Source organism: Vigna unguiculata, chromosome 4 (assembly GCF_037176805.1).
Source record: "Vigna unguiculata cultivar grain cowpea cultivar isolate G323 ecotype 2 chromosome 4, ASM3717680v1, whole genome shotgun sequence".
NCBI lineage: Eukaryota > Viridiplantae > Streptophyta > Magnoliopsida > Fabales > Fabaceae > Vigna > Vigna unguiculata.
This window is the reverse complement of record NC_140795.1, coordinates 1114696-1130126: the sequence shown is the minus strand read 5'-3', so window position 1 is coordinate 1130126 and position 15431 is coordinate 1114696. Positions and strand designations below refer to the sequence as shown.

At 31.7% G+C, this 15431-nt stretch overlaps 3 protein-coding genes across 3 annotated transcripts; all 3 read left to right on the top strand.

Moving 5' to 3' along the window:
- The first annotated feature begins 3113 nt into the window (after positions 1 to 3113).
- LOC114182680 (aldehyde oxidase GLOX1-like) lies at positions 3114 to 5690 on the top strand. Its single transcript, XM_028069598.2, has 3 exons — positions 3114 to 3677; positions 3957 to 4117; positions 4301 to 5690. The coding sequence occupies exons 1-3, from the start codon at positions 3213 to 3215 to the stop codon at positions 5481 to 5483; spliced, it is 1809 nt and encodes a 602-aa protein (XP_027925399.1). The 5' UTR covers positions 3114 to 3212; the 3' UTR covers positions 5484 to 5690.
- Positions 5691 to 7799: 2109 nt separating this feature from the next.
- Positions 7800 to 9732, top strand: XTH26 (xyloglucan endotransglucosylase/hydrolase 26). The gene is made up of 4 exons (XM_028069313.2): positions 7800 to 7996; positions 8124 to 8224; positions 8321 to 8514; positions 9050 to 9732. Exons 1-4 carry the CDS (start codon positions 7819 to 7821, stop codon positions 9456 to 9458), a joined length of 882 nt encoding a protein of 293 aa, XP_027925114.1. The 5' UTR covers positions 7800 to 7818; the 3' UTR covers positions 9459 to 9732.
- Positions 9733 to 11032: 1300 nt separating this feature from the next.
- LOC114182189 (casein kinase 1-like protein 3) lies at positions 11033 to 14890 on the top strand. Its single transcript, XM_028068990.2, has 15 exons — positions 11033 to 11226; positions 11348 to 11388; positions 11526 to 11595; positions 11728 to 11876; positions 12127 to 12222; positions 12334 to 12404; positions 12650 to 12711; positions 12796 to 12859; positions 12962 to 13046; positions 13119 to 13245; positions 13579 to 13661; positions 13737 to 13794; positions 13890 to 14005; positions 14184 to 14377; positions 14471 to 14890. The coding sequence occupies exons 1-14, from the start codon at positions 11151 to 11153 to the stop codon at positions 14364 to 14366; spliced, it is 1281 nt and encodes a 426-aa protein (XP_027924791.1). The 5' UTR covers positions 11033 to 11150; the 3' UTR covers positions 14367 to 14377; positions 14471 to 14890.
- Positions 14891 to 15431: the final 541 nt, after the last annotated feature.

Sequence of the window (15431 nt, the reverse complement as noted above, 5' to 3'; positions counted from 1 at the left end):
AGTCTAAAGAAACCCATATATAATAATTATTATATATAATAAAAAAGTTAAAATAATAATAATACGCAAATATAATAAGTCATAAGTAAGCTTTAAATTGGTCATTATTTATTTTAAAAGGTGTTTTTTAAAAAAAAAACTAAAATAGAATGTTAAAGCTCTGTTTTTACTACTTTTAAGCGATTTTAGATTGATTTGTCCTTTCATTTTTGTTTTTGTTTTAGTGCTTTCACCTTCTATACATTTTCTATAAACTAATATTTTATTAAACTCCTTGTTTAATTAATCTACCATTTGATTTGATCTTTCTATTTCAATAATTTTTTTATCTTTTTTCTTCTTTGAATTTTAGTATGTATGGATAAGCAGATGAAAAAGTCGCAAATATGATCGTCAAATAATTATTTTAATTTAGAAAATAATTAAATTTAAATTAATGATCATTTAATGGATAAAAATGTTTTTTTTTCTTCTGAATTTTAGTATGAATAGATAAGCAGATGAAAAATCGCAAATATGATGATAAAATAATTATTTTAGTTTAAAATTATAGTTAGTTAAAGAATAAAATAAAAAGGAGTGTACATATATATATATATATATATATATATATATATATAATTGATTATGTATTACAAAATAATCAATCTTCAACTATAAATTTTCTATTCAATTTTTTTTTTTATGTTTCAGGTAATTTTATTTCAGAAAAATATTTAAGTCAAATATAAATCATCTTTTAATTATTGAGCATTATTAAATACAATTGAAACTCAAAACCATGAGATATATTAATCCATATATTTGTTGATAACATAAAACAATTGGATATGCAATAAAAAAGATAAAATATCTCACAAATATCGATAGAAATAATAATTAATGTCGCAGTGAAATTGTGAACTGAACACTGTTTTTAAAGATAAGAAAGGGATTGTGCATCATCCTCTTGTTTCTTCTTTTATGTTTTTACTTTCTAAAAAGGTTTTGGAATAATCTTAATTAAAGCTACACTTTCACATAATCACATTCTACCTTCATCTTTTCCCTTTTATTTATATATTTTTATATCATGTCTCCATCTTGTCATACATTCTTTGAAAAGAAGAGAATCCATTCTTTCTAACTATAACACTATAAGTATATATAGAAGCTAAATATTTAATCTCACTCTATTTTATAAAACTTTTAATTGTATACTTTATCTTTAAATTATTATATTCTATAAATTTTATTATTTAGATTGATCTTATGTTTTATATATTTTTATATGTATTCTGTCGATCTAATAATAAATATGTATAACGAAATGAAAATATAATATTACATTTTCATCAATATTTACAAAAAAATAAATTAAATATGACAAAAAATGAAAAAAAAATTGTAGTAAAATGTGTGAAATTAAAATTTCAATGCAAAAATTTGTGATATATAATATATTATTATTAAAAATAATTATATTTTAAATTTAAAATAGAATTAAAGTCTTTAACTCTTTTAAAAAAAAATCATTTATACCTAGTGTTTGTAACACCTTAGTAGATTAAACTTACTAATTTAAAAAATTACATAATTAATAAAAAAGTACAAATCAAGATATTAGTATATAAAATGTATTTTACAAATCCTCTATGAGAAAAATAAAACAAGAGTTTTGAAAGATAAATAATATTGCATCAACTAGGTGGCACCCAACACCCCACTTGGCGTCCAAAACTAGATCCTCTAGTCCTCATTGTTAAGTGAACGCTCAACAAGACCAAGGACCGCCCAACAACTTGGACCCCTTGAGCTCACTAACTTGAGTTTTACGAGTGGTGCCCAACGATTCTATGGTACCACTCATTAGAGTTTTGACTCCCAAATTAACTTGAATAGGGCAATTTTAATTCAAAATAACCATAAGATAAATAAAATTGGACAATCCTAGAAAAATCAAATAAGCTCCACAAATAACCAAGCAACCCAAAAACAATATTGCAATCAATAAAATCACAATTCATAGTTCACAAATCAACATGATTAAATGAAAAACAAACACAAGCTGATCAATTTTACTATACAAATCACAATTTCACAATTAGTTCATCAAATTAAAATACAAGTTAATAGACTCCTAAAAGGTGTTACAGGTTCAACTCTCACAAGCTCCATAAACTCTACTTTACAAAAGTTGTTCTACCTACACATAATATACACTCTGATCAATGATCAAAACTCACCTTAACAATCTTAATTGTACAAAGATTCATATTGATCTCTTTAACATCACTGCAAACATATTTTTTAAAAGTTCAAAAAGAAGAACAAAAGATGAACTTAATCTATTCAAGATTCTGATTGCGTAGGATTGTAGATTTTGACGCTAGAAGTTTTCCCTTTATACATATATTTTGTTTTTTGTATAATTAGTCGTATAGTACCCAGTTTGGGGTTAGGGTGTCAAATAGGTACCCGGTTTAAAAAAAGTGTCAATTGCATTTTAACTTTTGAAAAAGTGCTTCAATTAGGTCCCTTTCAGACAGAGTTGGTCCCAAACTGAGTATCATGCGACTAATTATACCTTTGCTTTTTTATACAAATTGGAACATTCTAAATACTTCATTCTTTTAATTACATACTAGTTATTGTCGATGAAAAATTATTTTATTATTTTTAATTATTATTACCATTATATATAAGTATATCATCTAAAATTAAAATTATGGTGATAGAAATCTATTTTACAACAACTTTTATTCTTAAAAGTTAGATATGTAAATAACTTAAAAGAAAAAAAAAATAGTTGGCCTCCTCTTAGGCAGATTTATGAATCCATTCCTACTTGATATAGTATTTTTTTTCCTAAATGACTTGATATATAATAGTCCATGAGATATATTCACCACAATTATCTAAAAGTGGAGATGTTTAATGTTAGAAAGAAAATGAGTGTTGTACCTCGTGTGTTATATTCCAATGCTAGAAGAGAAAAATGCTAATTACCATATATTATAAGGCTATCTCCAATGGCTAAAATTGATGTACTACTTTTGGCAAATGCTTGAAGAACCAATGGTCATCGGAAAAACCACATGCATGAAGAAGGTTTATTAGATAGAAACATAGATCCTAGAACAGAAATTAGGCACACCCGAGTTCTTACATGTCGAATCTAGTTCATCATCCCTAGCTCTTGAGGTTGCTCAAAAAATCAAACAAACACAGTGATGGATCCAACAATGACACGTTTCTACAAAGTCCTTTTGTTTCTCACTGTCTTGTTCCTTGTGGTGAATGCGAACGAAGACAAGAACAGAGACAGAGAAAAACCGAATAAGGTTTTCCATAAGATTCCTGGACATCCACAGTATACGAAGCGTTTCACTCAGCCAGGCACTGCACAATCTGCTGTCATGGATGGTGGTGGCTTACCTAATTATGAAACAAATTTCTTAGGAAGCTGGGAATTACTTTCACCGGACTCGGGTGTTTCTGCCATGCAGATTCAACTCATGCCTGATAACACCATCAATGTCTATGATGCCACTGTTTATCGTGTCTCTAGACTCCGTTATCCACCAGGAATGCCATGTGTTCAATTCCATGATGCAAACCTTAAACGAAACGTAGATGATTGTTTTGCTCATGCAATGGAATACAATATTCTCACAAATCAAGTTAGAGCACTCACGGTTCGTACCATGTTTCTTCTTTTCTCACATTATCATTCGTTACAAAAGTTTACCTCTCCATAGGTTGTTTAATTCAAATATATAATTCATCATATTAAAAGAAAAGGGCAATAATATGCTTACATACACTGATAAATTGTTTGATGTAATGAAGAGTTATTATTTGTAGGGTTGAATTAAGCTTGGATGTAATGTTTACCATGATGAATCCTTTTTCCTTTTTTATGACACTTTCAAATGAAAGACTACCAAAAATGTTAAGAATTGACCATGGTGCAGGTGAAGACAGATCCATGGTGTTCATGTGGCGGGCTTACGGCTGATGGTACTCTACTGGTTGCCGGTGGTTTCGCCGACGGAGGAAAAACTTCTAGATACTACTTTGGTTGCAAAAATTGTGACTGGAAGGAATACCCTGAAACATTGAGAGAGGCTAGATGGTATGTCTTTATATTTTAACCTATTTTTTTGACCTACTTTTAATCTATTACTTTAATCACGATAATCTAATGATCTAATGATAATTGAAGTGTTAGGTTGAAAATGGGTTAAAGTATCCGATATCTGATCTCAATTTTACAGTGTTTTACCTTAAGACATGTTTTTGCACTCTTCCATGTTAGGTATGCAACTCAAACTCTTCTTTCCAATGGAGAGTACATAGTGATGGGAGGACGAAGATCTTTTAGCTATGAGTTCTTTCCAAAGGAGGGTCAAGTCACTGAAAAACCCTACTTTTTCCCGTTCCTCTACGAGACCTCAGACATTGATGAGAACAACCTTTACCCTTTCGTGCATCTCTCTAGTGATGGCAATCTCTTCGTCTTCGCGAATAACCGCTCCCTCCTCCTCGACCCTATGAAGAACAAAGTGCTTCGCATCTTTCCAGTGCTCCCCGGAGGTTCCCGAAACTACCCAGCTTCCGGCATGTCTGCAATTCTCCCCATAATCATCGACCCTGCTGAAACGATCAGCGCCAGAGTCCACGTTGAGGTCATGGTATGCGGCGGCAACACTCACGACAGTTTCAACATTGCTGAAAGAACGAAACAGTTCCTCCCAGCTCTCAGAGACTGCAACAGAATGGTCATCACAAAACGCAGCGCGAAGTGGGTACGTGAAGAAATGCCTTCGGGAAGAACCATGGGGGATCTTCTTATCCTCCCCAACGGACAACTCTTGTTCATCAATGGCGCACAGAAGGGAACATCTGCCTGGTGGGATGCTGATGATCCTAATTTCACACCGGTTTTGTATACGCCGGAGAAGCCTCTGGGTCAGAGGTTTCAGGTGTTGAACCCTACCCAGATAGCTAGAATGTATCACTCAACCTCTGCAGTGCTTCCCAGCGGCAAAATCTGGGTTGCTGGTAGCAACACTCATGATACTTACAGGGAAAAGGATAAGTTCCCAACGGAAACTAGGGTTGAGGCATTCTCTCCTCCTTACTTGGACCCTAACCTAGCTGCAGTTAGACCCAAAATTATCGTGGAATCTTCTGTGAAGTGGTTGTCGTACGGAAACAACTTCGACACGGTGTTCAAGATGCCTGATGTGAATCTGAAGTTGGGCCCGAAAGACGTTAAACTCACCATGTACTTTCCTCCTTTCACTACTCATGGCTACTCCATGAATCAGAGGCTATTGGTTCTTGCACCTACCATTGTTCAAAACGCCGATGGAACTTACAAGGCTACGGTAAAGGCACCGACGTTCCCTCAGGTATCTCCTCCGGGATATTACGTGCTGTTCGTTGTCCACCGTGGAGTGCCTAGCGAGGGAATGTGGGTGAATATTCTTCCGTAGACACACATGGAATTTTTTTTTTTTTTTTGTAGTTTCTAATATCTAGAGAATCGTATATTTTTGAAGAACCAAAAATGGAGGAAAAGAAAGTGGTGGTGTTGTCTCACCCTTCTTCATTTGTATTGTAAAAGTTTAAGTATTTTAGTTGAAGAGTTTTTCAACTTTTTCACCACAGGTATTATATATATATATATATATATATATATATATATATATATATATATATATATATATATATATATATATATATATATATATATATATATATATATATAAGCAAGACTTGTGGTGTTGAAGTTGGTGAATAAGTCATAGTTCTACATATACGTGAATTAAGGGTGTGTTTTGACAAACAATGTGAGGTTATGTAAACAAAGATCAATTCAGACTCTTTGTATAATCTTTGTATAAATTTTTGTTGTATGCTATAATTAATTTTTTTTGTTGATAAAAAAATAACACTTGTGTAAATATATATATATATATATATATATATATATATATATATATATATATCTTATAATGTAAAACTATCTATAAAGAAAGTAGAATATTAATTAGTACTATGCAATAAAAATATTATTAACTTCAAGAAAAATGTACTAAAATGATACTATTCTAAGATTTTCACTTAAATTATTAAAACTAATTATGACTCAAGTGAAATTAATTACAAATATAAATTAATAATATGATAATGTCACTCTCACAAAGATATAAGATTGACTTAGTTTATTTTTTCATTTTAGAATCTAAATGTTTATTCGTGTATTATTTGAATGTCCAGTTGGAGTATAGGTGTCAAACTATCACCATATTATTAAAAGTTACACCAAAAGTTTAACATTTTTTCTACATTTCATTCATTACAACGATTGATTTCAAAACAATATCATAGTGTTTTTCTCTTCGATGAGATTTGTTTTCATTCAAAGAAATTTACTTTTTTTTTTTGGTTATATGGTACATTAATAAAAAAAATTGACAAAATTTGATAAACTACTAAATAAGGTAAAAAAAGTACTATTTTTTATTACTTCTTTTTTATTAAAATATAAAAAATAAAAAATTAATCTACTCTATAATTGAAACTCCTCTTTTTTTTAACTACAATCCAAACATACTATTAGTAATAAATTTTGGAAGGGATGTTAGAAAAAGTTAAATTTTAAATTTTTTGGGTTAAACTTTTCTCATTAACATTTAAAAGATATAAAGTTGACTACATGAGTTTTGAAAAGATGGTAATAGAGGTTGAGAGGTTACCGATTCAATTCTTTTCTACTAACAAATATGAACAATTAACATTATTAATCAAATAAAAAAAAATAATGTTATTCTTACTTTTGTAATGGTTCTAAATAAATTGAAAACATAACAGCAGAGAAAAACTAAGCATTATAATGCACTCGCTAGAGTAAAGTATGTATTCGAATAATACAAATTACTTTAATCAAAATTCTATCAAATTTAATGATAAACTTAATGTCCAAATTAAATATTCAATTACCATTAAATTTAAAGTTCAGTAGCATATAAATACAAAATTAAATATAAATAAAATTGTTAAAATTAATATAAATCACTTGTACATATATATTTTGACACAGTTGACTCACTTGCATTGTTTGTCCTTCATAAAAGAAATCCCAACACGTCTTTATTTAGAATTAAGGTTTTGTTTTCTTTTAGGGAAAGAAATTATGAGTAGCAACTTCACCGGATAATATAGTAAGGAACAAAAAGTGTTCTTAATCTTTAAAAAAAGAGCACAAACAGTTCCTAAAAAAGAATATTTTCTTGTATCAGGTGTGCACGACCTTGGTGTCACTCATCAATGGCACTACTCTTTGGCACGACATTTTTCTCCGCGTTCCAGCTATGTCTGTTTTCTTTCTTTTGCTTTCATGTTCTCAATTCATCACAGAACAAAATTTCAAGTTCTGATCATAAAAATCAAAGTGCAGTGTTTGTTTTACTGATTAAACTCCTTTACTGCATATTGGTTTTCAAATATAACCCTTTACTATTATTATTCATTGATCATGATAACTGTCTAAAGTACTTAAACATCAGATTCAAGAATATTGAACATATAATTAAAACTTGAGTTTGATCTTTATATTAATAATTATAATCCAAAAGGACAGCTAATGTTGTCAAACTTATTTATGAGGAGTTTTGACAATCTTAAAAAATAACAATTTCAAAAACAAAATCCTAAGGAAAGGTCAAATATTTCTCAGAGAATGTGACATTGCTACTGCTATATAAAGACATCAAGAACAAGGAGACAATGCATTGGAGTTTTCACTTCTAAACATCAAACTTTTTCATGTCTGTTAACATGGCACAATTTGAAAGATTGTTGGTAGTTTTGTTCTTCTCTGCGGTGGCTTCTAGCATAGTCATGGTGGATGCCACCTTCTCCAAAAGCATGTACATCACTTGGGGTTATCAACATGCATCAATGCAGGGTGAAGATCTTCAACTTGTGTTGGATCAAACCTCAGGTGAAAAACTCATGCAGTAGTTTTGCACAAGATTAATAACCAATATAAACAACGTTAAAAGAAGTTAATTACTCTATATATGTTATCATCTTAATCTGAAATATTTGGTTTTGCATTTGAATTTCAGGATCTGCAGCTCAAACAAAGAAAGCTTTCTTATTTGGAAGTATTGAATCACGAATCAAGTTGGTTCCTGGTAATTCTGCAGGAACAGTTACTGCATACTATGTAAGTTCAATGGTGCAGTAGTTGGATTTCAAATCAGTTAACTTAATCAAATTGCAGTGTTGTTGACCAAATACGTCATCCATAAAATTTGTGCAGCTTTCATCTACAGGAAGCCAACATGATGAGATAGATTTTGAGTTCTTAGGCAACGTTTCAGGACAACCATACATTGTTCATACAAACATATACACATTAGGAAATGGAAGCAGAGAACAACAATTCTACCTCTGGTTTGACCCTACTGCTGATTTTCACAATTACACCATTCACTGGAACCCACTTGAAGTTGTGTAAGTTGATAAACTGTTAAAAACTCTCACAGCACTGAGTTAATTACATCATTTACTCTGTTTTTACCTTTTATTTCTATCACACTCAATAGTCTCATATCGTTTAGAATTCATGGTACGGTTTAAATACCTTTTTTTTCTCCCACTCTGTTGGAAGTCTCACATCAACTAGAGATAAGATCAATTCACAATATATAAGTGGGTGCAATCGTCACCTCAAACTGGTTTTGTAGGGTTAATTTAGGTTTAAAGCTCACTTCTAACATGGTATCAGAACCAAGTTAGAGCTTATCTTAACGAATTTTCTTGAACATTCTATTCCACTCGATATCGAGTTGTGAGGTTGAGTTAGGTTTAAAAACCTACTTCTAACACACTCTCCGATACACCGTGATGGAGCACATGCTCCAAAACGACCAGTATCTTGAATGCAGGCTGATTCAGAGTGATTCTATCATCAAAGATAAACAAAATGCATGAGTATTCACTTTTATGAGTTCATGACATGATCTATGTTATTTTGTTGCTTCCTCAGGTGGTACATTGATAGTATACCAATTAGGGTGTACCGCAACTATGAAAATGAGGGCATTGCTTTCCCAAACAGGCAAGGAATGAAGGTTTATACCAGCCTGTGGAATGCAGATGATTGGGCAACAAGAGGTGGACTTGTTAAGACAAATTGGAGTGGTGCACCATTCATAGCTAGATTGAATAATTTTAGAGCAAGGGCTTGCAAGTGGAATGGAGCAATCAGCATCAACCAGTGTTCTTCAAATATCCCTGCCAATTGGTGGACTTCTCCCACATACAAGCAACTGAGTTATGCTCAACTGGGTCAGCTGAATTGGGTCAGAAACAATCACATGATCTATGATTATTGCAGAGACACCAAAAGATTCAATGCACAGATGCCTCCTGAATGCTTCAAGTCACAATTCTAAACACCAGAAAGACTTGCAAGATGAAAAATGCTTTTTTTTTTTTCATTCAATTATTGCTTTTGTTTTTGTTCCATTTGTTTGTGTTTCTTCAATCTCTGTGATTCCTTTCTTGTACGCCAAATTCCATTCTGGATTTTGTATTTCAAATCAGCATCATATTCATTCCATGCCATTGGTAAATTAGCCACACACCAATATTATCTGTAATAAAGAGTACATTATGAATTGACCACTGTCTAGAAGAAATTTGTATCGATGCCAATGATTTTACTGATACATTTATCTAAAAGCATACTAGGTTGAAGATCATGTCTATAGAGGCTTTCATTATCATAGTATAATAATATATAAGTATGATGATGTTACACTTCATAATTGTGTGATTGTCTTTAAATAATCACAAACTCAAATCAGAATAACCTACCTATAAAAACATGCAACCAAAAAAGTTTTGCAGCAAAACAAAATCCGGATTCGATTAGATTTTTTTATGTTGTTCCTCTAATGTCTCTTCATAATATATCGATTATTATTAATTTTGATATTTTAAAATATATTAAAAAAATATTTAAAATATCAATATAGTATACTTTTAATATTCAACAAAAAATAATAAAAAAAAAACAATAAAAAATCTAGACTCAACACATTCACACCTCAGGACAATAAAGCAGGGATATCAAAACCTAGGATTCTTCTTGGTTTACTTCCGAAATTAAATTTCAAAAACAAAATTAAAAAAAATAAGTCTAACATAATCTTGGAAAACTTCATTTATTTAATAAAATAAAGTTGTTTAAAGGAAAATTAGAACAAGTAACAGTATGCAAATAAATATGCGTACTCTCTGCAAAAAGAATAATGTACTCTCCGCAAAAAGAATAATTCTTGCTCTGATTTCTAGAACTAATTAACTTGTTGGAGTTATGAGAAAAGAAACTACAAAGATGTGCCAATTTTAAGGAAAAAAAAAACAAGAAAAATTACAAATAAAACTGTAAGCAAAATAGTCATCGTTTAATCAACTATATTTTAATATGTCATTTTTATTTTTAAATGAATTTTTACCTTTTTGAAAAACTATTGATAGTTAGAAATACAAACTAACTTAACCTTTTACTGAACATGTAAATTTTATAATTACGGTTAATAAATATTATGAGAATTTAATTTAGTTATGGTTACATACTAGCATCTATACCCGTGCAACCACTAACACAGGATTTTAAAAGTTTAAAATTATAATACATTTATTAAATTAATTTAAAATTATAAAAAGATAATTAAATTTAATATAATTATTTTATTTTATAAAATTAAATAATAATTTTTTATGATTTTATGGTAAAAATATATTTAAGTTATTTATATATATTCTTAACAAAATATTATTGAGAATTTAATTTAGTTATGGTTACATATTTTATTTTGATTTTATATGTTTTTAAAGTTTACAAAATTAAGAAATTTAGAATTTTAATTAAGTGTCTTGGATTTAAAAATATGGGTAGAGGAAATGAGAAGGAAACAGGATGAAGAGGTGAAAAGACAAAAATACCCTGTAGTGCGTATTTGTTTGTTGTGTTCTCCACCAGTGATTTTGTTTGGTTTGGTTTTGGGTGTTGTTGCTTTGGGATCGAAGCGTGCGTTTGTTTGTATTGTTGTAGCGCAGCGGTCGATAGGGTTAAGGCCATGGAGCGCATCATCGGCGCCAAGTACAAGCTAGGTCGCAAGATCGGAAGCGGATCCTTCGGCGAAATCTACCTCGGTTTCTCTCTCACTCGATTTTTAATCACGAATCTCGTTTCCTAATTATTATTGTTACAATTGTTGTTGTTCATGATGTTAATGTTATTGCGTTCTGATTGCGATTCAATTCAATTACGCAGCGACGCATATTGATACCTTCGAAATTGTCGCGGTCAAGATCGTACGCTTTCTATTCCTGCGCTTTTGTTTAATTTGAAGTCCTGCTGTTTCAGCTCAGTTTTCTTGTTATTGGATGCGTTATTTCGTGGTCGAGGTTTACTTTCGATTTTTTTAAAGTTTTTTTGTTCGGTGTTGCAGGAGAACAGTAAAACGAAGCATCCGCAATTGCTTTACGAGGCCAAGCTCTACAATATTCTACAAGGAGGAAGTATGTTTTTTCTTTATTGGTTTAAGCGATTTGATTTAATTTTTATTGTTAGTATGGTGCATGGGTCTGAGGGGAAGGTTTTACTGTGAGGAAGATAGTGAAGTTTGGAAGTTTTGCATTGTTTTCATCCAGGTGGCATCCCGAGCATAAAATGGTGTGGTGTCGACGGAGAGGATAATGTGCTTGTTATGGATTTGCTGGGACCTAGTCTTGAGGATCTGTTTGTTTACTGTGGAAGAAAGTTCTCCCTCAAAACCGTGTTGATGTTAGCTGATCAAATGGTAACCGGCCATCTCTTTAAATTATTATTGTTGGACATATGGGTTACTATGTCGTATGCTAATTGTCCATGGGTTCAGCTCAAAGGACAGCAAAACCTGATTTTACAGCCTTGTTCTGTTATTTAGTCTCTTAGAAAAAAGAAATTGCCGTCGGTGGCACTGTGTTGTAAATTTGTGTTCGTCGTGATACTAGGTGAGTGAAGTGTGCATTTGATGTTGAATTTGCTTTTCTTTTTTTAATTTCGTGCAGATGACTAGAATTGAATATGTGCATTCTAAAGGATTCCTACACAGGGATATAAAACCTGACAACTTTCTCATGGGACTAGGTCGTAAGGCAAACCAGGTGATTTTCATGTTGTGGTTTTCCTTCATTTGCGGTTGACTTGCACTTTTATTCCTTCAGATATCTGTTGGCATGGCATCAACTGAAAAGTATTCACGTTGTACTTGTCAGGTTTACATAATTGATTTTGGGCTTGCAAAACGATATAGGGACTCCACAACTAATCGTCACATTCCTTACAGGTCACTAACTTTATACTACAATATTTTGTTGAATTAGTTTTCTTTCCTTTTTCTTTAGGGTTTGATGTTTGAGTCATGTAATTTTTATTTTTTCGTCTTGTCTTCCACCTGCATATCCAACTGATTTCTTAATAATTTTTCATGAATAAAACTTAACATTTTTAAGAGTATTTCTTTCTTTGTTTATTCTCTTCTCATCCCTGATAAATATGCCAGAATTAATGCTAGCAAGTTGTACTGAACAGGGAAAACAAAAACTTAACAGGGACTGCACGCTATGCAAGTTGCAATACTCATCTTGGGATTGGTAAGTCGGAAAAGGTTATTTAAGCTCTTCACTGCACGTAAAATGCAAATTTTCCTTATGTTCAATTTGTACTTTATTTTGTAGAGCAAAGTCGACGGGATGATTTGGAGTCACTTGGGTATGTGCTTCTGTATTTTCTCAGAGGAAGGTAGACATTCTTCTCATGATATTTTTCTTCCACAAACATTTATCTATTGAGAGCAATACGATGAAATGTGTTAACTTTAAATAACTTAACTTTTGTGTTTAGCCTTCCTTGGCAAAACCTAAAGGCTGCAACAAAGAAGCAAAAGTATGATAAAATATGTGAGAAGAAAGTAGCAACTCCTATTGAGGTTAGTGTTTGGACATTTTATCTGATGTGAAGTGTTCGATCACGATTCTTATTTGTCTGTTATTTCCCACAGGTTTTATGCAAATCTCATCCCGTAGAGTTTGCTTCATACTTTCATTATTGTCACTCTCTGACCTTTGATCAGCGACCTGATTATGGTTTCTTGAAGCGCCTGTTTCGGGATCTATTTGCTCGTGAAGGTGATTATTTTGATGATTTCTTGAATAATATTGGATCATACTTGCAGGAATGTGTTTATATTCCTTTGGAGTAGCATCTTTAGGCATGGAAGTTATTAATATAACTAGTAAATGAGATTCAACATGTCCTTTAAATATATCAAAAGAAAGGAAGTGAGTTTTTTAAAATAGAAAGGAAAAAAAAGGCAATATATATACCATCTGTAAGTCTGCAATCTTTATGTTATACACACATACTTAGTGTGAAGCACTAAGCAACACCATTCGTGTCCAATAATTTATTTTTGTTTTCCTATCTACATTTATGTAACTTATCCTTATTGGTTTGTGCAGGTTATGAATTTGATTATGTATTTGATTGGACTATTTTAAAGTACCAGCAGGCACAGAAGAATAGGACCCAGCCTCGCATGTCTGTAAGTATATTTACTTTACGTGTATAGAGGTTTGAGTGCTCCCATGCTTATAATACTATTTTTGTCATATTACAGATGGTCCCTGGAGCAAGCAGCACTCCTGCAGTGCCAATGGATGTGGACAACAATCGAGGTTGGTTCATCTGAAATAAGTTACATAATTTTGTGATTCTGCTTAAACATGTCTTGTTCATTATCACTTATTGACCGATATTAATGCTTATTCAGGGGATGTGTCAGCAGAACGCATTAAATCAGGCAATGTAACTGGTTCCGGTGTTAAAATTCAGTTTAAATCACCTGGTTTAAAAAATTTGGGTTCTGAAAAGCCTCTTGACAAGAATGTAAGTCATCTTTGATTAAATAGTTATGAATTTTGCTATGATTGTCTTATGATCGTCTCAGAACACTTAAGAGTCAATTCATTAGTTGCAGTTGCAGGCTATTATAATTCAATATGGAATAGATCAGTTTTTAGCATTTAACAGGCATGATTTAATTATTTTGTTCATTTACTTGTAGATTTTTGGTGAAGCAAATATACCCTCTACCTCATACTCTCTTGCTGGCACCTCAAAAAGGAACTCTTTGAAGCCTGCCTTGTCCACTGAAGCTGCTAACATAGTAAATGGGCAAGGAAGTAATAAAATTGGCCCTTCAAGTAGTTGGATTTCATCTGTGCAGCGCATATCTTCTGCCAAATGAATACCAATATGGTAATTTTATGGTTCATAATAAATGTGCTGCAGCGAGTGTTATTGTCACTGTGCCCCACTCTGTCACTGACTTCATGTTATGCTGTTTCCCAGGTTTGGTTCTGATCTAGAAGATTCCCGTACACATTTATGAAGCTGCAAAAATTTAAGATATTTGCTTGCTTCAACCTTACATTTTTGGTCAAGAATTTTCAAGTGATCTATCTATGGAGACTGCAAATGTGCTGCAAGGATGATAAATTTCAAAGCTCGTCATCTTCTGAGACCATCTGTGTTGCTTTTTTTCCTAAGGTGACTGCAAATGATTGTTTGGTATAAATTACAGACTACCCAGGCTTGGCTGCTTTGATGTAGATAAATTCAAATGTGACACGCAGCAATCTTGTGTATCCATGTTTTTATGTAAAATTAATGCGTGAATGTAGCCTTGTTTCCCCTTTTTGTTGATGATAATTATCATTTGGCCATATGATATATAAATACATATATACATGGTGCACAGTTTCGTTTAAATTGATTGATGATATTATGAATTGTAGTGTATTTTCAGGTGGTTCTGATAAGATATATTTGATTTTAGTTTTTGGCTTTTGTTAGCCATTAATTTTTAGCTGAAAGTTTTTCTCATAAATATTTATCAACTATTTTGGTGTTCTGACTTTTTCTATCACTGTCAGATCATTTGCCTCTGATGATGGTAAGTTGCTATTCCTGTCAATGTGATCATGTTTTAAGAGAATCTAACTATGAAATCAGAGGCAGAATTATTGCAGAATGATTCCTGAAATAATGGTTTCTTAACAGAAATCAAAGGTAGTTTTTGGTAGCAGTTATTTAATACTTCCAAATTGTAGTTTTATGTTAGTCTATGAGATTACTAATTTCTGGGATCTGTATTTCATCATTGGTTTTTTCCAGTTTAGTCTAAATCTAGATGTTATTCAAGAAAAATCTCCAGTGACCTGTCACTGTCAAATTTTGAATTTTATTCAATTATCCATGGTTGATAAACAACGATTTGCTCTTTTAGATTACCTCCTGTGATATTTCTTAT

Coding starts and splice junctions, on each gene's coding strand:
- LOC114182189 (XM_028068990.2), top strand. CDS start 11,151: ATGGAGCGCATCATCGGCGCCAAGTACAAGCTAGGTCGCAAGATCGGA. Junction 12,405..12,649: donor AATCGTCACATTCCTTACAG/GTCACTAACTTT, acceptor TGTACTGAACAG/GGAAAACAAAAACTTAACAG. Junction 12,860..12,961: donor CTGTATTTTCTCAGAGGAAG/GTAGACATTCTT, acceptor TTTTGTGTTTAG/CCTTCCTTGGCAAAACCTAA.
- XTH26 (XM_028069313.2), top strand. CDS start 7,819: ATGTCTGTTAACATGGCACAATTTGAAAGATTGTTGGTAGTTTTGTTC. Junction 8,225..8,320: donor GAACAGTTACTGCATACTAT/GTAAGTTCAATG, acceptor AAATTTGTGCAG/CTTTCATCTACAGGAAGCCA. Junction 8,515..9,049: donor TGGAACCCACTTGAAGTTGT/GTAAGTTGATAA, acceptor TTGCTTCCTCAG/GTGGTACATTGATAGTATAC.
- LOC114182680 (XM_028069598.2), top strand. CDS start 3,213: ATGGATCCAACAATGACACGTTTCTACAAAGTCCTTTTGTTTCTCACT. Junction 3,678..3,956: donor ATCAAGTTAGAGCACTCACG/GTTCGTACCATG, acceptor ACCATGGTGCAG/GTGAAGACAGATCCATGGTG. Junction 4,118..4,300: donor ACATTGAGAGAGGCTAGATG/GTATGTCTTTAT, acceptor CTTCCATGTTAG/GTATGCAACTCAAACTCTTC.